Consider the following 24,326-nt stretch of genomic DNA (forward strand, 5'->3'; position numbering starts at 1 on the left):
CAATAGAGCTAATGACAAAGCATTGCTGAAAACTGAACAGTCCTTTGCTACTTAAAATAAGCCTGCCTACCTAATAAGCAGTGTTCTTTAAATATCATTCTTCTTCCAGGAAAGGTAAAGTAGTGATGACTGAACTATTCTTTAAAACAGCATGTAACCCTAATAGGGGAACCCTAGCAGAAAACATAAAGTGTAGTACCTTTTTCCAGGTCTTCAAATACTGTGTTTTCCGACAGCCTTTTTATTAGGCTGGAAAAAAATGGCTAATGGATCAAGGCTGTCTCTCTCACACACATCCCCCACACACTTTTTCTAATTACCAAGGCAGAGAGAATGGGGCAATTTCTGTTTTATTTAATAATTGAATTGAATAAAGTACCCCAATCTACCACATACTTGCCTTTTTAAAGATATTTGATATAGCCTTGAAGGTCTGTTTTTCTAGGATTAATGGAGCAAATGCATTCCACCTAACATTGTTTGGAAATGTGCCCACATGTTTTCAATTATTGTAGTGCACTGGCTTCCTCCCTCCACATTCTGAAATTTATTGGTCATCTTATTCTTAAATATCTCAGCAGCAGATATTGACATCAGTCCAATCAGATAAGTTTTTATCAATAAGGCAAAGCATGGTATCTAGATACAGTATAGTATAGCAAAGCATAGCACAGTAAAGGTAACACATGCCCTCCAGCATAATCCTATTCAAAATAAAGAGCAACTAAATTGAATGGAGTTCTCATGAATAAATGTACAGACTTTAAGAAACTAATTACCAAATTCAACTTGAAACATGATTATATTAAGATTCCACTGCAGAGTCTACGTAAGTAAGAAAAAAGGTCATATCTTCAGAAGCCTATTCTTTATACAACATTTCTTCTTATTTTTTTAGCATTTTGGAACATACTGCATTAGAAACATGAACTTCAAAATAGGGGGAAATAGTTGTGAATTTCAACTGTAATATTAAGAAGAAAATTTCTGGGATTTTTTAAAAATCCAGACTCTTAACATTTCTTCTGAGCTTAGGAAAGGATATTTTATTGCTGATTTGGAATAGTGGAGAACTGAATCCATACAGAGGGGATTTTGAGACATGACCTTCAATAGCAGTTATCTATCGTAAACCAAATTGGGATCATTTCTCTGTATGTGATGCAGACTAGAAGAAGAGGATTTAGTAGCACTCTTGTCTTATAGCAAATCAATTTCTCTTTGTTTGTTAAGTCAGCTTTTCAATTCCATGTGCATGTTTAAAAAATGTTACAAATACAATGCAGGAGATTTGTTGGGCAGTGATATTAAACTATTATGATTTCTATTCATCTGCTTAAAACATGAAGAATCAGGATGACCTCTGGAATCACTGTATGCTTTTAAATTTCTACGACAAGAGATCAGCATTATGGCAGGCAAAATGTCCTTATAATTCATTTCTTTTTTTGTATTTGGATTCATAACTTTTAAGAAATTCTGTGGAAAATATCTCTATCAGAAAATTTAGAGGAACATTAAAGAGCCGCTTGATGAGCCCAACCATATGGCAATTCATATAGCCAAAATACTTTTTAGACAATCTCTTAAGAGTTGTATCTTTTCTGAACTATTCTTTTCCAGAGGAAGATTCAGAGTGACTTGAACAGGATGTACGGAAGGCTAAGATTACCTGTTGTTAAGAACATACCTTTGGATCATTCAACTATTATTATTACGGAAACTATTTATTTTAAGAATGACCACCTTCAGGTCAGCATTTAATATATAACTGACTTAAAATCATGTCATTGAAATGATCTGTGATATCTGATTGGAATAAACTAAATGATTTTAATAATAGTAATGATAATAGTAATAATTTAATATCCATCATTTACTTCAGGATGGCTATCCTTGAACTAAAGAATGCTAAAATGCTGAGACTCTTTTATGGATCCTTTTAATCACATTGAAGATATTAATTTAATAATGGCAGTATTTATTTGCTACATTTCTATAATGTCTTATTCCCATCGGACTCATGACAAAATGTTTCTATTATCACTGACACTGCCTTTTTTTGACATTATCACTCTTTTGTCTTTTGCTGTCTTATGGTTTCACTACAATTCATTCACATCTCAGTGTATTATTTAAGATTTTGTAAATTGTGCAATCCATAAATTAAATCTCTATATATACAGCATCAATATATACAGTATACAATTTTGAGATCTGCTATAAACATGTATGTAATACAGTAAATCTGCTGTAGTGTACAGTATATACACATGCATCCCCAGAGAGAGAGGAGGTGGGGAGGAATCAGGAAAAGAGTGAGCTAAAAGACAGGATATAAATGAGAATAAAGAAATGAATTAGCTAGCTAGCTAATTGACATGCTGAGCGGGAATTCTGGAAGTTGCAGATCTAATGCTTCAACAAAATGCTAGGATGGAGAAAACAGACATAGGTCAATATCCCCAATACAGTACAATGAAGTTACCTCAAATTTTAATATAAGGTACCGTACAATTATATGTGCAGATATTACTTCGTATTAAAATCTATCTTTAGGGAAAACTAACATGTTTAGGAAGAGCCTCAGCTTGTCCAAACACAATGTTCTGTATAACTGTAAAAGTCAAAAATCTGTAAATTTATCTTGGAATATAAATCCTTTTCAACTCAGTAAGGCTTGTTCAAAGTACACATGTATAAGATTATATTTGCATGCAGAATATCCTGACAAATTATTCTCACTTTACCTATTATAAAGCCTTTAAATTAAACAACTTATGCTAATCAATATTCAAATATGATTTACAATAAAGCATGATTACAATTTTTTGATTCATACACCAAAGAATCAAGATGCATATTCTTTAAACCAATCAACACAAGCTAAGCTGTATATCAATACAATTATGGTATTTAGTATAATTTTAAAGTACCTTAGTCTCTCCTGCATTATAAATGCATTTCTTGCAGAAACTGTTCAAAATTTTGTTTCAAGATCGACACATTCAAAGTGGGCATCTTGTCTATTTCAGTGCCAAGGAATATAAGTACATGCCAAAATAGGGTGGACTTGAATTTAGGCCACTATTGCTATTTTAAAGCTGTATTTTACCTTAGTCTATTTAGTAAAAAATGGATCTTAATATGCAAAACTGTACTTGCTTTGTATTGTGAAATATGACTTATAACAATGGACACTACAGTCCTCAGTTAATGAAGGCAATTGGAACTGGAATTTCTGTTGCTAAGTGACACAGTCATAAAGTCATTTAGCAATAGCAGTTCCAGCACTTCCAGGTGGTTGTTGCTAAGAAATTCCACACCGCATAAAGTGAGGTGATCACGTGGTCACCATTCAGCACCGTCCTAAGTTTGAATACACACTAAAAAAACCTGGTAATTAAATTAGGTTTCCCTCTACATAGTTATCATTTTATAACTATTACATATGTATAACTTCTTTGAATAACCTCTTGAATAACCTCTTGGTGAAAAGAGTAAGGTTCTACATTTAGGCAACAAAAATGAAATGCACAGGTACAGTATAGGTGGTACCTTGTTCAACAGTAGTAACTGTGAAAGGGATCTTGGAGTCCTAGTGGACAACCATTTAAACATGAGCCAGCAATGTGCAGCAGCTGCCAAAAAAGCCAACACAGTTCTAAGCTACATAAACAGAGGGATAGAATCAAGATCATGTGAAGTGTTAATACCACTTTATAATGCCTTGGTAAGGCCACACTTGGAAAACTGCATTCAGTTTTGGTCACCACGATGTAGAAAAGATGTGGAGACTCTAGAAAGAGTGCAGAGAAGAGCAACAAAGATGATTAGGGGACTGGAGACTAAAACATATGAGGAACGGTTGCAGGAACTGGGTATGTCTAGTTTAATAGAAAGAAGGACTGGGGAGACATGATAGCAGTGTTCCAATATCTCAGGGGTTGGCCACAAAAAAGAGGGAGTCAAACTATTTTCCAAGCCACCTGAGGGTAGAACAAGAAGCAATGGGTGGAAACTAATCAAGGAGAGAAGCAACTTAGAACTGAGGAGAAACTTCCTGACAGTTAGAACAATTAATCAGTGGAACAGCTTGCCTCCAGAAGTTGTGAATGCTCCAACACTGGATGTTTTTAAGAAGATATTGGATAACCATTTTTCTGAAGTGGTGTAGGGTTTCCTGCCTAGGCAGGGGGTTGGACTAGAAGACCTTCAAGGTCCCGTCCAACTCTGCTATTGTATTGTATTGTATTGTATTGTATATTATAGATGCACATTGCACATTTATGATCATATACCAATCAAAATTAGGAATTGCATACTGATACAGAAAGGAAAATACACAAGAATGTTCTTTTATTTCTTTTCAGAGGAACAAATCAACTACAATAATTATGTAACAACTTTTGAAAGCAGTGTGTATTTTGATTTATAATCACATAAATATATTGTTTTGTCTGTAGAAGAGAAGTATGATTTTTTTTACAGGACAGAGGAAATATGAAATGAAATCTTCAAAAATTAATTAAAACAGTCTGAATGATAACTTTTAAAGGAAGTATTAAGAATTAAATTCATGTTTTTAACAAAACTTTATGTTTTAAACAACAGCAAGACCAAAAACACTATTTCAAAACACTTTTGTTAAGTGAACAAATATTGGAGGTATTTTTTAAAATCCCATTAGGAAATAGTAAATAAACCACAATTCATGACATGTACGGACAATTGAATATATGCTTTAGAGTGAAAGTGGAAAACTCTTGTTGCACCTGCAGTCCTTCACTTTTTCCTGTCATTGCTGCCTTAGGTTGGAGTTGGCAGATGACCAATATGTTTACAATTTTATTACAATTGTAATTCCTGGTTTAAATTGAATGATAAGCCAGGATTTGATAAAATAAACTACAATCCTATTTCATTCTTCCTCTTAATGCAGAGAATTAAAATTGTATATCTGCACCAAGCACTTCATGGTTTTTTTTTCTGCTGGGATGTAGAACTAAACTATAGTTAGCATTGCATCTGAATAATAGCAGTCTGTTTGGTCATACTAAATATACATTCAGGACATAAGAACTATACTGGAGGTTATTGCCTTACTGTTTCCATTATTTTCAATGCAAATATTTCATAAGCATGTGTATTACCGTATTTGCTCAGAGAATATCCGTTATTGGCAGCTTCGAAATTTAATCAGTAATTTTAATTTACACATAGAATAACTATGTTGTATGAGTTGGATTCTATGCATGAATTGGAGACTTATTTGTCTGTTTGAATGTGTATGGTTTCTTGACTGCTGTGGGAAAGAAATTGGAACTTGGCCATTTTCTAATCATAAATTATTCAATCATGAAACAGGAAAAGCACAATATGAATTAAATACTTCAAGTCTTAAATGAAAACACCACCACCACCCTTTCATGGCATAGTTTTCGCAAACCTGCTGTTTATTTTCTCTTTTGCATTTTTTTTTCTACTTTGATGATTTACTGGTTCTTGATTTTTTAGGTTTTGCATAGCTTCGTTCTTTTTCCTGTCAATACAATATATTAAGCATTAAAGTAAATTATATTTAAGAAATTAAAGAAACCAAAATTGCTATCCCAAATGTTATCTCTGTCTACTACTAATTTATGTTAAATGTATATATATGATTTTCCAATAATTGTTGGCTGGTTACCATTCATTTGTCTATCAAAAGGTATGATTTAAAAAGTAATCAAAGTATCCAGTACATCTTAGGCATAAAACTAAATGTTTTATTATCAACAACCATGTAGCTAAAATAAAAGATGAATAAGCAGTGAAATGGGTTTTGGGTATTTCCAAATTTATGTAGGGGGATCCTTATACTATACTAACAAATCAATACTTAGTAGTCTTAAAGAATATCAGGTACATTTCTTGTTACCTTAAGATAAGATTTATTCAAAAATATTTTATAATGTTCGTCAAAGAAAGTTTAAAAGGATATGGCTATGAATTTCATTAGGCTGATAGTGAGGCACATTTGCTCATGTGATATGAACCTGGTGTACTGTCATCCCATTTGATTTATGTACGCCAAAATAGTTTTGGGAAGAGTAATATGATTTAAAGATGTGGATGTCATGATGAATTATAAACCAAAAAAATGGATTTTATCCCTATTTAAATCTCTGAATTTATTGAGCAAAAAAGAAGAGTGGAAAGACAATAAAGAAAAGACTGTGCTGACCCAGATTTACAAAACTGGATTGATATTCTTCTTCTTATGAGCTGGCTCTTTATTCGTGTAATGGAAAGTCTGATCAACATTATTTTCTGTGCTCAAGGCTTAATGCTATATTTAAAAACTTAGTGTTTTTTTTTAAAAAAATCCTTTTTGTTGCTTGTGTCTAACCCCTCCTTTTTGGATATAAATAAAAAAACCACAAAATCAGAATATGGAACAGAGAATGCGAATATGAATATTTGTGAACAAATATTTATAAAAGCTGTACAGCTATTTTTCAATTAGTCTTGTTTTAATCTATTTTATTCGTTACTATGCATAATAATATTCACCCTGGACCGGCTGCTCCAAAATGATGTGGTTGCTTTTCTTGGGACAATAGCTTAGTAAAAGATTTTGAGACTTATTTTTGCAAAATTATTTTCTGGACCTACTTCTTTCAGGCTTTCTCTCAGGGTATGAGGCTGAGACTTCTTTGTTTATCTCAAAAGATGACCTATATAGAAGGAATGTAATTCTGCTAGTTCTATTCGACATGTTGGCATCTTTTGCTACAGTCAAACATGATAACTTGAGCTGTGTTGGGCTTTGGGGTAATTATTTTGCAGTGGCCCTGGTCTTTCTTATTGGGACTTGACAAAAAGGTGGTGCTGGGGGTGGGGGGGACGACAATGATTCAATATCTAGGCCAGTAATTAATACTATTCCACAGATTCTTGTCTGTTATATTAGCATTTACATGGAACTTCCAGGGATGGTCACCCATAATTCTAGAATGGGATGCCATCAATATACCAATAAGACCTAACTCTGCTACTCCATACTCTCTAATTTGAAGGGACCAATCCGTACCATTGAGCACTACCTAATTTGAATAATGGGGCTGGAAAGCAATTTGAAATTTAATGCATAGGTGGTCCCTGGGTAAGGAGAAAGCTGAATTTCCAAAACGAGATGTCTCCCCTTCACTGAACTGTGAGATTGTGGGTGGTAACTGTGATGTGGGGCATGTCTTATACAATTATGCTTCCTGTGCCAGATGAAGTAAAGTGACAGTTAACTATCACTTTATCTTGTTTACAGCCTTCTTGATGAATGCAACTGCTTTATCGCTCTCTCTTTCTGGGTCTTTATTATTAATCTTACATTTCTATAGCTTTTTAAAAAAATGTAGACTTCAATTCAGTATGAAACAGCATGTTAACATTATTTTACAAATAGTTTTATAAACAAAATTTAGAATATCAATGACTTGCCAATATCAATCTAAAATGGTTATATGTGCTTTTAAATATATTTGATGTTTACACTGAAATTCAGAGAAGTATGTATAATATTCACCATTATATAGTTAAATGAATTATTGTGGTCATTCCTTTCTTACGCAACATGAAATAGTTTCCTTAGGATCAGCAACAGAAGTCCAGAGAGCTATTTGCCATCCCCAGATTCTATAACTGGGATGGATTACAAATGTTTTGAACAATCCTGCAGCTGTTTATCATCCTGGTTGATGCTGATCAGACTGAAATATCTACAGTTTTACATTCCTAGCTTAAAATATTCAATTCGACAACCAGTATCCTAAATACTGGATATCAGCCATTAGATTGCATATTCATATCAGTATCAATTCATATGATGTTGATTTTCAAACAAACAAAAGATATTCCTAACAACCACTTTCTCTGTTTCTGTTTGTCTCTATATAAGACAATAGAAACTCAGAGAAAAATTTGGAAAAGTTGATGATTTTTCCAAGTTAGTTCCTAGGCCTGAAATTGATTCTGAATGTTAAAAGGTTTTAAGTTGCTTTGAACTTTTTTTCTTTGAAAGATTGATAATGGAAATAAATGTATCCTAAAATTAAAAAGAAGTGTACAGCATGTTATAATATTTTAAATTAGCTTTTGTGAGAAACATACAAATTTCAAAGGTTATATCAACTAATATTTTCTGCCATCTAATGTCATATAGTTCCTATTAACTATTCTTATTAAAGTCAGTTTCTAAGATTTATTCATTTGTAACCTATAAAAGGAACTTCATGAAAGGTAACAAAGAGTTAATTTTATATTGTGTTATTGCACACATCAATACTTTTAATTTAAGAAGCTCAGAGATTCTCATGATATACAGGCCAGGAGGTTTTCTATCCTGGTGCTCACTGCCAATGCATTATCAATATCTGGTTCAGAGCAATGTTTAAAGAAAAATCAATACATAACTTTTCTGTATAACTCAAATACTCCCTTTTTATGACCCTGTAATCCCTTAATTTGGGATAGAGTCAGGGCGACTGGATGGAGCTGAGTGCTTACTGGCCAGATGCCCTTCCTGATGCCATGTGGCGTTCCCATATTTCTTTGCATTCTAGGGGAGAAACATCTGCTGCTATCTAGGATTGAACTTTCAACCTTCCGAGTGGAAGGCGAGAGTTTTCACCATTAGGCCACCATGCCCACTCTCTGTATATCTCAGATCTGATCTGATTAATTGACTTGATACATATAGACCACATAGTTTCATATGAAAAAGCAATAGTCCAATTTTTGGTTAATCATGAGGAGTAACATACTAAAAGTATATACATGGAACTCAGCAGTCACATGCTTGCTTTTTACTACTAATTGTGTAAATCAGTATTATGAAAAGTTCTTGGACTGCCATGTTATGGACATCTATATTATTTACTATACCTGCAGATGAAGGCTTGAGGTCTCAATGATGTCTTGATAGGACACTGATTCTTTCCAATCTCTTTTTCTTTTGGATTTATTGGATATTGTCAGACCTTCAAATCCTGAACTGGTTAATCTGTAAGCATTTGTTTTTGTTTCCTTCATTGGATTTTGTATCCGATTCTGAAATACTCTGAGAGCTCCTTCAGCTATTTCATTAGTTTTCTTCGACCTCAGAAGATTTTGACCAGCACTGAGATGTGCAGGTTTATTCGAAAGCTGACAGATGCTTGCTGTGTGATGCTTTGATTGGTTCTCAGCAGATATCGAAGAAAAATATAGCTTTGTAGCTTTGGTTTTACTGGAATGTTTCGTTAAAACTGTTCCATTAAGTAAAGGGAAGTTTAATGGATACCCAACATCTTTATTTTCTTCTTTTAATAGACATTTGTTAGCTCTAACATTTTTTCTCAGCTTCTGAGAAACGCTTTTATTTATAACATTTTGAAATGATGTATCAGGTAGTGATTTGTTAATCTGATCTGCATTTGGACTGAATACATTTGATTTAGAAATTGCATGATCTGCTACTAGTTTTGGTAAATCTTTTGAAACATTTTTCCTTTTCTTTTCATGGATTCTTTTAGTGAACTGCCTATCCCCTTGCAATAATTTTCCTTTGAAAATGGGTATGATCCTCTTGGCGTCATTTGATTTCAACGTTGAACCAGAATTTTCTGATGTTTTCCACTGTTGTCCAATATTTTTTTTGTTTCCTACTCCAGCATGCTCATCATCTGCAGAAGTGTGTAGTATTTAAAGAAAATATCAGTTTTCAGACGGTTGACCTTAAGCTCCACCTTGTGGCTATTATTTATATTACATGCTTAAAGTTTGAAATACCTTTCTTTGGAACTACTTGAGTCAAAGGTACCTTGCAGTTCCTTCCTACAATAAGGTTGGCTGGTTTAGAGTTTACTTTCTAAAACACAGGAACCAAATAGAACAATTTTAATCACATTATACAACACTAATTGATTTTATATATGATTGTAAATATTTTGGAATTAACAATTATGAATGAGTAATGCAATACCAGAAAATGAATAGGAAATGTAATTTTCTAGATATTAGTAGCACATAAAATACTAGAATCTTCTCATAAAAATTGACCCTAGATGCTGCAATGGTCGTACCTTCAGGCACAGGTCCAAAATCCCTTCTTTCAAAACTGGTGTAATTTCAAATGATCGCTGAATTAATGGTGGGAAGTCAAGGACTATCTATAATTCATTCTAGCTTCACTGAATTTGCTGTATCAGCACTTTTCACTACAAAGTTATATTACCAAAAGTAAGATATAGAGGAATTTTGACATAACACCTGGAAGCTATATCACAGAAAACATATTTTCTAAGATGAATTACCTTGTTTCCACTATATAATAAAGATACTACTGTTAAGCATTTCTGAATAAGATAACAGAGTAAATTAAACCCCTTTAGCCTTGTTCAGATTGAATGCATTGATGTTTTCATTTCAGGTTTCAGCACAGATCAGGTATATAGCTATTACCTGACCGGGCATGATACAGCATTTGTTTTCATAGTAAAGATGGGACAAGATACCATCTACATACTGACAGCACCTTCAGTATCAATTCCATTGTTCATCACTGCTTGGTGTGGTGAATTTCTTCCAGAAGTATCTAGAATTCTTTGTTAACTATGGCCAGATGGGAAGCTTCCCTTCCTCCCTGGAAGATTGTCATGTAAAATGATGTAATCAAATTCCACCTCTCATCCAGAAAATGTCAGGTGTAGAGAGCTTGTTTTTACTTTTGTGCCAGAAACAGTACTCATTGCCTTTGAACTAAAAAAATTGAAGAGAGGCATAATGTGCCTTCAATTACTAGCCAAAGACAGTACAGATGCTTAAATGCTTCTTTTCGTGCTTCCAACTTTCTTTTTTCTTTCTTTTCCATTACTGTAACATGGTGAGAATATTATTTTATTTTTAAGTGTTTGAACATCACTGAAAAAATATATTAGGCAATGTATGCATTCTAAATAACTAAATCAACAGCAAGAGCCATCTTGGTTTACTATATTTCATATTTACACAATACAGATTTTAAAAATGGATGGAAAATAAAGTATAAGCACAAACCTTTAGACAAAGCCCTTATGTAAAACCTCAGAGCCACATCTATAGAGAACAGGCAATGCTAAGCTGCAATATGATCAACAGCTAATAGGTACAAGAAAACCCAACTGATTTAAGATACAATTCAACTGCAATTTTTAGAAATTACTGAGTATCTAGCCTTGTTATAGAACATCTCAAAATACCAATAAGCAGTTTTGTCAGCTCTTTTCCCCCTTATTTCTATTATTCATTTATATTAGACTTGTGGCTGATTGCTATCAAATAATAATATTGGTACAAATCTCCATCTGGAAGTAATTAGTGCATAATTCTACAAGGAAGCATTTTTATTTATTCTGGAGGTTTCTATAGAAAAATAAGTGGCATAGTAATCAGAATTTGCATTTAGCTAGTCCTTAAGGAATCATTTTAGCTATTTATAGATATACCAGTTACATCACTGTGTCTGCTCTACGTGTTTACTACCACACTTTAGCTGCCTTCTAAATTATCATAATAAAGCATTAGAAAAGATATATTGAGAAAAGTGAAGATAATTGACTATTTCAATGTTTAATCAAGTATATGCCAATAAATGATACACACACACACACATTCACATATACAATATTACCTGAACAGATGCCATTATAAAATTGTTTGTAGTACACATTGCTTTCTGTGTCACCTTAAAAGGAAATCCACATATGTGAGGAATGGCAGCATTCAGATCAGTAACAAAAGAATTTAAAATAGCTCCTAAATCTGCTCTAGGAAAGTACTGTATGGGCTGACTTCTGATGCAACTGGAAGGATATCTGAATCAGTATTAAGGAATGAAATAAATAATTTGACAAATTGATATTAAAAAGCATCAGACACAATTTCTTGAACAATAGGATTCATTAAAGTCATGACAGTGAGTAAAATCTGCTACAAGTACTTTCTGCACATTATCTGATGGTAAAGAAGATGCAGTGAAATCAGTAAACAGAAGTAGAATGACTGTGGCACAAGGAAGCAAATATGGTATCAATAGTTATAGGTGCCTTGGGAAAGATCCTAAAACATCTGAAGCACCAATTGAATATCATCAACGATGATAAAGTCACCATCAATCAATTGCCAAGGACAGCTTTACTTGAAATAGCTTACATCCTGCAGTGATACCTTTAGTATAATTAAACAACATATCCCTAATCTAGGTTTTTAGGAAGGACTTGCTAGGTGGACAGAAATGCCAAATGTAATCTAAACTTCTGGCTAACTGTGCAACTGCTCATAATAATGGCAAATCATTAGATATAGGTGAGGTGGGATATGAAATAGGGGTGGGTTTCAAATTTTTTTACTACTGGTTCAATGGATGTGGCTAGATGGGGGGCATGTGACTGAGTGGGCATGACCAACTTGAGGCCACTCACGCACACTTAGCAACATGACCCCCCTAACCAAGCTATGCCCACCGAAACGATGGCAAAAAGTTTTTTTTGGGGGGGGGGCTCCAGCCTCGCCAGAGGTAAGGGAGGGCCTGCAAACTAACCAGTAAAAAAAAAAAAAATTTGTCCTCTGCAGGCTTCAACACGGCTGGAGGAAAGCAAAAATGCCCCCATTTTTGCAAAAAAATGGGCAGAAAACGGGCCACATTTTGCAAAAACAGAGGCATTTTGCCTCCCTGCAGCCCTGCTGAAGCCTGCAGAATGCTTCTGGAAGCTGGGGGAAGGCAAAAAACACCTCCATTTTGCAAAAAACGGCCCCTCTCTGGGACTGGCATGCGCACACCATTAAAAAAGGGGAAAATTACATTCTTTCAATGAAGATTGTTCTGCGCATGTGCAGAAAAGAAAATAAAGATGGTGGTGCTCAGGATAGAACCGGTATGGTCAAGTGTCCCTCCGAGTTACTACCTATTCAGCCAAACCGGTCCGAACTGGTAGGAACCCACCTTTGGTATGAAACCTTGTCAGAGTTAAGCCAAAGTTAATTGTTTGCCTTCAGACTTGTATATTCTAAACCAGGGGTGTCAAACTCACATCATCACGGCATTGTCACGTGATGTATTGGGACTTTCCCCCCTTTGCTAAACCGGGAACGGCCATGGCCAGTGTGTGACGCATCCAGTGTGCGGTCTGCGAGCTTGATAGCCCTGCTCTAAACAAACTTTGAAGCCTTTTGCAGAATTTTCCAGTTAATTTAAAACTGACCATGATGCAGAAAGTTGGAAGAAATAAATAAATGGATGGTATTTATACTTCGCTACCTTCTGAAGAAAAATGGCTGCAGATGGGTTTCTATATACAAAAACACAAAATGCAGAGAATTTACAATTATAGCACAGAATTCTGCTTTAGGAAACTCAGTTTATATTGGGGAAAAATGGAATACGCATTGATTTATTTTACATTTATCTCATAAATGAGAAATGACTATGACTACAAATGTTTATTTTTCATGCGGTAAGAGACAAATATTTATTTAACTTTACAGCAAATATCCAGTAAGAGAGTATTTTAATAGCATATTTTAATATTATAATCTTGGCTCATGTTCCTAAGAAGGCCCCACAAACAAATACAACATATAAAGGATATGTAAAGAATTGCTCTCCTATTAGTTTAAAATAAATGCTGAAGTACATCTGTGAATCCTCTGGCAGAAGGTAGCCATACTAAAGATAAAATATATGCATAAGATAATACATAGCAATAATTTTGTCAATTAATTTATTATTTATCAATGAATGGTAAAAAAAAATCATAAGTATACCCTTACCAGATTTTCCCAATGTAACTGTAAATCACTGTATGAATGAAATGGAGAATCAGGTGGAATTAAATGACTGATACTCATTATCTGACCCATTTTCATACTGGCAGAGATACAAAAAGATCATTGGAAAATTAGTATTAATCGGTAGAAACCATAATTATGTAACACATATTTTAAACTAGGTTAAAAATGTGGGCTTCTATTACCCTAAAATAAGCTAAGAAATTGAATTTGTCACATTCTATATCTTATTTAATGCAATATACCGGTAGATATAAGGAGGAAAAGTAGACACAGAATAAAATATATAGAAATAGAAAGTTGTAAAGATAAAATGATATACATAGATTCATACATATATACATAGTTTATTTTTATAAATCAGCATTTAGCACCTGAAAAGAGTAGACACATCTGGATTTAAACAATCCAAAAGCCTAAAGTAAAAGTTAAAAGGGACACCAAATTCTATAAACAGTTGGGCATCATAATTTACTAGATTACTGCAAATGTTCTGGCTAATTAAGAGTTATGAGATACGGGATTGAGACTGCTTGCGTGAAAAATTCCATAAAAGAGGAATGATCTGTTATTCAAATATGTCTATAAAGATGTACCATAAAATAACAAAGTGACTATTTCCACTTCACCAATCCAATAAAGCAGAAACGTGGCTCAAGTGATATACAAACATCTGCCCCTCATTAGTATTACACATAGAACTAATAAAAAAGTCCTATTGTAATATCACATTGGAAATGAAGTTGGTAGAGGCAAGGCTGTTAAAAACCAAACCTGCCTATAGTTGACTGGAACCCTTTTGTAATTCCCAAATATGTTGCTTGACTGTTGTTCTGGCATTTTTAAAATCCAAAGAAATAAACCATACAACTAGATTTTTTTCTGTACGGTAGCCTCACTCACAGATGCCAACTTGTCATTTAGAATTAAGTATAAAGAACTAAAGATTATACTGAGTTTTCAAAAAGCCTGTTCAAATTTAAAGAAGATATTTGCTTTGTTATGTTACTACTCAAAGTAGTTTTTTTAAAATTTGTATTAAAAATAGTCTAAATATTCATGAAATTCTGAGAATGAAAAACTTTTCTTAGTGGCTCCTATCACTAATATCTTTACTGTAATAAAAATATATTGTAGGAAAAGTTTCGTTCCTCTTAATACAATACCTTGTAAAATATGAAAAACATACCTTGGTAAAACATAACACCAATTACTTAAAATAGAACCTTCTGAAATGACTGCAGTAGTATCATTGTTAAAATTCTTTATGATGTTTGTTGAAATATCAAAATCTTCAAGCTAAAATAGAAAAAAAATCAATACAGCAATTTTTGAAAGGTTAAGTATAAAAGTATAAAATGTAAAGTAATGTATGTTAAAATAATATTGCACAAAAACTTTCATTAAAAGCTTTAGTTATTACAATACATTTGTAACTGAAATTACTAAATCCCTTCATAAAATCATGCTATAAAATTAAGGGATACCTAATTGTTTAATACAAAGCAGTCATTTAAATCCTTTCAGACTTTGAAATTATTCTCAGTATGGATCTGTGATTTATAATTTACTGCAATAATACACATATCAAAATAAATTACAGCATTAAAAGAAAAATGAATGTTTTTAAATTAAACTACCCATTTTCTTTCTAATGAGTTTAAAATAACCAGTAAACCCTGATTGCAGTCATCATCAGAAATATACCTATAGATTGTATTGTTGGTTTTTTCTTTTCTTTTTTCTTTTCTTTTCTTTTTTGGTCCCTTCAAGTCAGTGTTGACTCTTGGAATATGCCTGAATTAGCAGTTTTTGTGGCAAGATTTCAGAGGTGGTTTGCCATGCCTGTTTACAATGACTGAGAATGAGTTACTGGCCCAAGGTCATCCAGCTGGCTTTGGGCTTAAAGTAAGACTAGAACTCACACTCTCCTGATTTCTGGACTGATGCCATAAACTTTACACCTAATTAGCTCTCTCAATACATGGATACATTTATTTAAAATTTCAGTGATATATCAGAAATCACCAATACAATTCTTCAGTAAGATGAAAATTATGCCTGATAATTTTTGTATGCATCTAAGAGATGTAAATATATATTAAAATACTTGTTTTCTTGGCAAATATTCACCCAATAATGTAATTATTAAAGAAAAAATGTATATGTATATATATATATATATATATACATATATATATATATATATATATATTTATATATATATATATATATATATATATATATATATATATATATATATATATATATATATATATATATATATATATATATATATATATATATATATATATATATATATATATATTCTTTAAACCACAAGAATATATATAGTTTGGAGAAAAGAAGAGAGACAGAAATTAAAAAGTGAGATGAACTGCTTAATAATTATTGATTGTTTTATTCTGTAAAAGAATCTTAAGTAGCCCTAGATACACAAGCACCCATAAAATGCAAATGTAAAAAGTTACATTATTTCTGTACCTCAGGTATTGGTGAACATATTCTGCATATTTCCACACTGATGCAAAGTTGAGTTTCAGATACACTAATATCCACAACTGAAATAAAATTCATAATGTCCAATATACAGCATTTTCATACATCCCTTACGTACCTTATGCAATCATATATTTTCCCCATAAGTGCATAAGACAAAAACTATACTGAATTCTAAAACAGGACTGACCAAGTGACTTAACAATCGATGTGTCCATATAGTTTAAGCAAAATCAAAAATTTTACTTTTTAATAATTTTAATCATTTTAATTTAATAATTTTAATAATTGCTTGTGGTTGCTTACATCTTTAAATATTGCTAAACAGGAATAGTACCAACAGGTAAACAAAGCAGTGGTATAGGCCTGCATTATTTGCTTGCATGGTGATTCTCAGTCTTGATTTCAATCATAAAACGTTTTGATAAATAAATTTATATGCCTAACAGTTGCTCAACTGATAATCTCTGTGGGTTATATCTGATATACCATTGATTTTCTTCATTCTTGTTTTTTCTAACCCAGGGTATGTAAAAAATATATCTAAGGTAATTCCAGATCTTTAAGAGTAAGAAAAATATTGATTCATAGTGTACTTACCAACTGCATTTTGCTTTCCCATTTGTGATAAAAAATTTCTGCCTTAAAAATATGAAAGTGCTTTATTATAACTCACAGTTAAAACTATACCAAAGCAATGAATGAGGAAAATATGTTTATATTTTGTTATACATTGTTTATGTAGTGTCTGCTTCACAACACATTCCTTATATATAAAAAAGGAATGTATTATTTGATAAATGGCCACAGGGAGAGAAGCGTGATTGGCTCTGGGTAGTAGTTAACTCTTCCTTGGGAGAGACAATGGTCCCATCAGTTCTTAAAGAGGCTTAAAGATCCTTCCCTTTGGCCTCCAGCCTCCCTTCTTGACTCCAACTAAAGCTTGGAGTCAAAGTCCATTAACTAAGATGACATGGTCTGGTCTTCCTGCATTCTGATCCAAGTTGTATGCCAAGGACCTCTTCTTGACTCGGCCTCCAATCTACTGGAGGAAGTGGAAGCTTCTCATGAATGGCCATAAAAAATTCCTAGGGAAGATGTAGGAACTAAGATAGTGGTCTCAATTACCTGATGGTTCCTGGCAAAACAACAACTACATCACTGCTCCCGAACTTTCTTTTTATAAGCTCTAAATGTACCATCCTCAAATACATGGCATAAACTAATTCAGCAATATTGAGTCAGATAACCTAATTAGAGATTTAGGTTGCAATTTCAAGAGGAAAGTGCAGATTTTAATAGTATCCAAACATATTTGGATTGGATTGGATTTGGATTTATATGCCGCCCTTCTCCCAAAGGACTCAGGGCGGCGTACAACATTAAAAACACATATCACAAAAGTTAAAAGGAAATTAGATAAGTATCCAAAAAACAAACCCAATTAATATAACGATAACATTATAAAAATTAGATAAAATTAACAGGTCAGGCCGGCTTGCTGGAAAACCCAACTTTTTAGGGAGCGTCGGAAGGACCGGCGGGGATTATGCAAAGTTCCGGGGGCAGCTCATTCCAGAGGGAAGGCGCTCCCACAGAGAAGGCTCTCCCCCTGGGGGTCACCAGCTGACACTGTCTGGCCAAGGGCACCCTGAGGCGGCCAACTCTGTGGGATCGTACTGGATGGTGGGAGGCTACTGGTGGCAGTAGGTGGTCTCGCAGGTACCCTGGGCCTAAGCCATGGAGCGCTTTAAAGGTCATAAATAGTACCTTGAATCGCACCCGGAAAACGACCGGCAACCAGTGCAGGCTGTCTAAAAGGGGTGTAACATGGGAGCACCTAAGTACCCCCATGATAACCCACGCGGCTGCATTCTGGACCAGCTGAAGCCTCCGGGTGCTCTTCAAGGATAGCCCCATGTAGAGAGTGTTGCAGTAGTCCAGGCGAGAAAGGACGAGGGCATGAGTGACTGTGCATAGAGATCCTGATCCAGGAAGGGACGCAACTGACATACTAGGTGAACCAGGTGAATATTTGAGTTGACCATAACTCCGTACAAAGCAATATTATGTATTACTCACATACAAATAAAATATTTCAGTTTTGAGGACTTTTCAGATATTATAAAGAATTGGAGGTAGAAGTGGCTGATCTTAAAATTATACAGGCCTATGATCATGTGACCATATTTTGAGTGATCACCGAGCAACCCACATTTATAGCCATTAGCAGTGTCCCATTGACATTTCTGATATGGACTGTACACCGCCCCGAGTCCCTTTCGGGAGAGGGGGCAGTCTAAAAGCGCTAAGAAATAAATAAAATAAATAAATAAATTAGATCATGATTTATGATGCTTTTGCTGGTGTTTACTTATCATTTCTGACAAAAATAACATGCACAGGGAACAATACATTCATTTAATAACTATGGTGTTCACTTAACGGTTGCCACTATAAAGGACATAAAATTGGCATAGTCACTTGATAAACCACCATAATGACCATCATGACTTACGATCATAATTGCAGGACCAATTACCATTGTAAGTTGAGGACTACCTGTAGTCAGATTTACTGAACAATATTGTAACAACTATAGCTAATAATAAATATATGCATCATGCAGAAAATATTTAACACTATAAAAACATTTTCACTATTAGAAGTTCGAAATAATTACCTTGTATCAACAAGTGACCAGCTTGGTTCCAGTTAGGGGCAAGTTTGGCTCTAAGAGTATAAGAAAGGCAGACTTGAAAGATAGTTGAGGTAACTCTTTCTGGCATTCCTACCTAATAAATAAAACACATTGTATTGTATTTTCTCTTTGTAAACATTTCCTCCTTATGAAATTGAATATTATTATTATGGAATACCTTACATTTAATCAAATGTAATCCAACTAGCAGAGCAGAATGTATTCTCCAATGGTTGAGAGTCAAACATAATAACCATGTTACTGCTTTTTGTTCAGTAAATAATCCTTACAGGATAATTTAGTCTGATAGCATGCTGGTTGTTCCACTGAGACTGTATTTTGCATTCGTGATTAACAAGATAGGAATAGACTTAAGTTAGGGTTGCATTGGGAGCAAAGGTTAAATCCTCTCTTCCACTCTACTGGTCTCAATCAATATTATTCTCCTGTCATAGTAATTATATACTAAGCAAAAATGTATTTAGACTAACCTTCAGGCAGAGATTGTTCTAGTCTTATAACCTGCTTCACTGATTTTAATACCTATATAGAATATTTCTGAAAAAGGCATTTGCAAATCAGTTCCTGTACAGATTGTTTATTTAGGTCCAACTTAATGCAGCTAATGTACTAATGATATGGTGATTACAAATCAGGTACTGAATGTTACGAATGATAGGAATTGTATTACTGTTCTTAAAAAGTAAGTAAATACACACATGAAGTAAAGAAGTATGTTAATTCATAGAAGATTGTTGGTACACCTGTTGTATTTTCTATTTTCTATTGATACATCTACAAAGGCCCTAGTCTGCCCTGGCAAGCCTGCAAAATTATAACAATGGCAGCAATGCTATCACTGTAAAAGATACAAGATAGTATCTGATTATCAAGCCATAAAATGATCCAGAAATGGATATAAAATTTATGCAAACCAGTATAATCACTTATCTGTCAAGAAGAAAGATACATGAAATATAGAAAAATCATATGAAACCATCAGAAAGCCTGTTGTTCCACATTTGTTTGTAAAACTACTTACATTCAGAATCAATTAAAAATAATTCAAACAATGTTTAAAATAACAACAAATGAATGATTATAATGGAAATGCTGAAAACTAAGGAAAGAAATATAGTGCTGCTATTCATTTTCAATCATATAAACTTACATATTTATTGAAAAGCGTATTTATGTCTATTTTCCCTAAACCCATTTAGTAAACATATTTACTATTCCATATTTCCAGGAACAAAGCTAAGTGTAAGAGTTACAGCTATTTGCTCAGTAAAATCCAAAGATCCCATGATAACCGGTAGGTAGAACCAAAAGATCCATGAACAAAATAAATATATAACATCAGTAAAATACCCTGTTTCCCCCAAAATAAGACCTGCCCGGATAATAAGCCCAATCGGGCTTTTGAGCGCATGCACTAAAATAAGCCCTCCCCTGAAAATAAGCCCTCCCTGAGAATATTGCAACACAGCAGCAGCCATGAGGTGACCACCCTCGCCGCCTCCTGCACCTCAAAAATAATAAGACTTCCCCCAAAATAAGGCCAAGTGCTTATTTCAGGGGTCAAAAGAAAATAAGACCCTGTTTTATTTTCAGGGAGACACGGTATATGAACAATGGTGTTGTTGTTTTACTCTTGTATCCATATAGTCACATTGTCAGTAAAGATATTGAAGAATTGGTTGAGAAGAAAATTAGAATCCTCACCCCCTCTTTTCCTGCAGCCAAAATTAGGAACATTGTTGTGGCTAGCTGAACATGGAACACCATCCCCCCACTTCCCCCCACCCCACCCCCACCTATTCTATCCAAATCAGAACAAGCAAAAAAGAAAAAAAATGTTTAATAAATAATATGAATTCACTCCAGTGCCTCAGTATATTTTACAGAGAAATAAATTGCAGGCATGCAGGCATGACAGCCAAAAGATTATTATCAAGCTATCTAACCATTCATGCAAATCTGAATTCAGATTGAAATATATAACCTTATAGTTAAAACAATTACTTTTGAGTTATATGTCAAGTAAAAGAACCTTTATTACACTTTTAGCTAATTATCATCCTAACCTTAATTTCTGGTAGACAGAGGCAAACATATACCTTACATTTAAAACAATTACTTTGAGTTATATGCCAAGTAAATGAACCTTTGTTACATTTTAGCTGATTATCATCCTAACCTTAATTTCTGGTAGACAGAGGCAAGGCAGATATACCCAAAGTGGATGGTAAAAAGGAGCTAGGGCACTTACATTAAAAAAAAAGTTCAAACATTTACAGATACATAACACAAAACCTATACATGTACACATATATTGAAACACACACTGAGACAGATTAACAAAGTCACTGACCCAAGCATTTATCAGGAGGCAAAGGATATTCTTCTTAGTGCAAATAATTGGGATACTAGCAAATATCCTGAGAGATTACAGGCACTGTCATAAGAGGGCATGGCACCATTCAGCTTAATTTGGACATTGAGCTAGCATTTTTCCAAAAGAGCATAAACCTTCATTCAGAAATAGCTTGATTGAGAGGTTACAGGCATGGAGGACAGGTATTGCAACATGCTAGATGATCCTCACAATCTCTGTGTTACCTGCATCCTGTCACTATTCGTTGCATGTGCCAGACTCATGTTTTTAAAAAGCAGCCTGATTAACCAATCATAGGTGCAGAACATTTCAGCATCTGCAACTTGTCACTTGCAGCGCTTGAAAGACAGCTAAAGCTCACATTCCAGACACTTGCCTACACTTGCCTAGCTTGTCCCATCACATACTTGTTTTTCTGGTAAGGAGAGAAGACTCAGTGGGAGGGAAAATAAAGCCAAGAGAATCCATTAAATGTTTTTCATGGCTTGAGCTACATTACAACTGATAAGGATGGCACCATTTCCCAGCCTTGCTATTAATGGAGAATAGAGCTCAACAATCAGGGTAGTACAATTTATGTCAGGCTACTTCTATGCAGATTCCATGACTGGAGGAATGAACATAAACAGAACATTAAAAACTATAAAATCAAAAACATATAGCAGTCTCATATGGTGACCATGATTTGGGAGCCAAAGATGAACACAAAATACCACTTACTAGAAAGCAAATTGTTGAAATTGTCCCCCACTTCCTTTAGACTTTCAGGATGCTCTCTACCATCTTAACTTACTTACAGGTAGTCCTCGAGTTATGACTATAATGGAACCTGCCCATTATGGCGGTAAGTGCACATGGCCATATTTTACAACCTTTTTTGTGGTAGCTGCTAAGTGACTGCCGTGGTCATAAAACTAACCAATGGTTTGATATGGAACTGGTTTTTCCTAAAACAAGAAGTAGCTGCTGGTTTCTGGCAAAACTGTAATAAAACATGGTTATGTGACCGCAACATGCTGCAAATGATCATAAATATAGCCCACTGCCCATGTGTGGTCATATGACTGTGGGGAGGTGGCAACCATCGGAACTTTGAATCTGAGTCATAAGTAGACCTCAAGTTGGATTGAAGAGAAAGGGATTACAAGAGAGTAAGCAGGCACACAATAGGAAATACACTGAGCTATTTGTACAGTTCACTCATGGCTCCCAGCCCCAAGTGCACTCTTTTAAAAGTGTATTCCCCATCTTACTTTCTTGTAATTCCTTCTTTAAAAAAATGATATACACATTTTCTACCACAATTGGAAGAAAAACATGCATATTGGGGATGGGAGTCGGAGGCACCGTTTTGCGGTGGTTCGGCTCCTACCTCTCCGACCGGAAGCAATGTGTGTTGACAGGGGGGCAGAGGTCGTCCCTGAGGCCACTCACTTGTGGAGTGCCACAGGGGTCGGTCCTCTCGCCTCTCCTGTTCAACGCATATGTGAAGCCGCTGGGTGAGATCATCCGTGGTTTTGGGGTTGAGTACCACCTGTATGCTGATGATACTCAGCTGTACATTTCAACCCCAAACCACCCCAACGAGGCTGTCGAAGTGATGTCCCGGTGTTTGGAAGCCGTCGGGGTCTGGATGGGGGACAACAGACTCAAACTCAACCCCTCCAAGACCGAGTGGCTGTGGGTACCGGCACCTCGATTCAGTCAGCTGACACCATCGCTGGCCATAGGGGGCGAACAACTGTCCCCTGTGGAGCGGGCGCGCAATTTGGGCGTCCTCCTTGATGCCCGGCTGTCAATGGAGGACCATGTGGCAGCCGTGGCAAGGGGGGCGTTCCACCAGGTTCGCCTGGTGCGCCAATTGCGCCCCCTACTGGACCGGAGTGCCCTGCGCACGGTCACTCATGCACTGGTGACGTCTCGCCTGGACTACTGCAATGCCCTCTACATGGGGCTTCCCTTGGGACGCATCCGGAGACTGCAGTTAGTTCAGAACGCAGCTGCGCGGGTTATCATGGGGAGTACACGTTACTCCCACGTAACACCTCTCCCGCGCGAGCTGCACTGGCTACCTGTGGCCTTTCGGGTGCGTTTCAAGGTATTGATTACCATCTTTAAAGCGCTCCATGGCATAGGACCTAGTTATCTGCAGGATCGCATCCTACCACACACGTCCCTGCGACCTATCCGCTCACACAGGGAGGGACTCCTTCTGGTGCCGTCCGCTAGGCAATGCCAGCGGGCGACACCTAGGAGTAGGCCCTTCTCTGTGATGGGCCCAACCCTCTGGAATGACCTCCCCCCTGATATTCGAACTACCACCGACCTCCGTTCCTTCCGTCAAAAATTAAAGACTCACCTATTTCAATCAGCTGGCCTGGCACTCTCTTAGTTTTACCTCCTGGGGATATATTTTAATTGGGTTTGGGTATTTTAATTGGGGATGTTTTTAGGGTTTTTATGGTATATTTATTTCTTGTACAGCCTTATCTCCTCCACCCAAATGTATTTAACTGTTTTATATTATTGTATTTTCATCTGCATTTGACTGTACACCGCCCCGAGTCCCTTTTTGGGAGAGGGGGCGGTTTAGAAATCCAAGAAATAAATAAATATTATTATTTTCTGATTGATCCATTAGGCCTTGACACATATTTTTATTCATGAAGCATAAAATTACCACTGCATTTATGTATGTCACCAAATTTACAGTAAAACAATCTTGGTCAACATCTATAGAGTGTATGGCCTAAGATATATATATATTTAGTTTATCATGGATACTCTTGTGCAAAGATCAACCTGACTGCATAGAAAAGTAAAAGTACTCTGCAAGGTTTGACTCAGTTATAAAGGCTCAATAAT

General features: G+C 35.1%; 1 protein-coding gene across 1 annotated transcript in view; it reads right to left on the reverse strand.

Annotated features, from left to right (window-relative positions):
• Positions 1 to 4,482: 4,482 nt before the first annotated feature.
• Positions 4,483 to 24,326, reverse strand: part of LOC309392259 (uncharacterized protein C18orf63) — a gene marked incomplete at its 5' end in the record, with an annotated part of 29,145 nt that continues 9,301 nt past the window's right edge. Inside the window, 10 exons of the mRNA XM_081953302.1 lie at positions 4,483 to 5,542; positions 8,923 to 9,701; positions 9,808 to 9,886; positions 11,687 to 11,870; positions 13,644 to 13,720; positions 13,825 to 13,921; positions 15,032 to 15,141; positions 16,348 to 16,424; positions 16,963 to 17,004; positions 19,046 to 19,157. Of these exons, the coding sequence (XP_081809428.1) occupies positions 5,483 to 5,542; positions 8,923 to 9,701; positions 9,808 to 9,886; positions 11,687 to 11,870; positions 13,644 to 13,720; positions 13,825 to 13,921; positions 15,032 to 15,141; positions 16,348 to 16,424; positions 16,963 to 17,004; positions 19,046 to 19,157 (1,617 nt within the window). The 3' untranslated portion in view covers positions 4,483 to 5,482. The remainder of the gene's footprint in view (positions 5,543 to 8,922; positions 9,702 to 9,807; positions 9,887 to 11,686; positions 11,871 to 13,643; positions 13,721 to 13,824; positions 13,922 to 15,031; positions 15,142 to 16,347; positions 16,425 to 16,962; positions 17,005 to 19,045; positions 19,158 to 24,326) is intronic.

The sequence above is a fragment of the Natrix helvetica genome (genome assembly GCF_964273705.1).
Source record: "Natrix helvetica genome assembly, chromosome: 4".
In the NCBI taxonomy this organism is placed as follows: Eukaryota; Metazoa; Chordata; class Lepidosauria; order Squamata; family Natricidae; genus Natrix; species Natrix helvetica.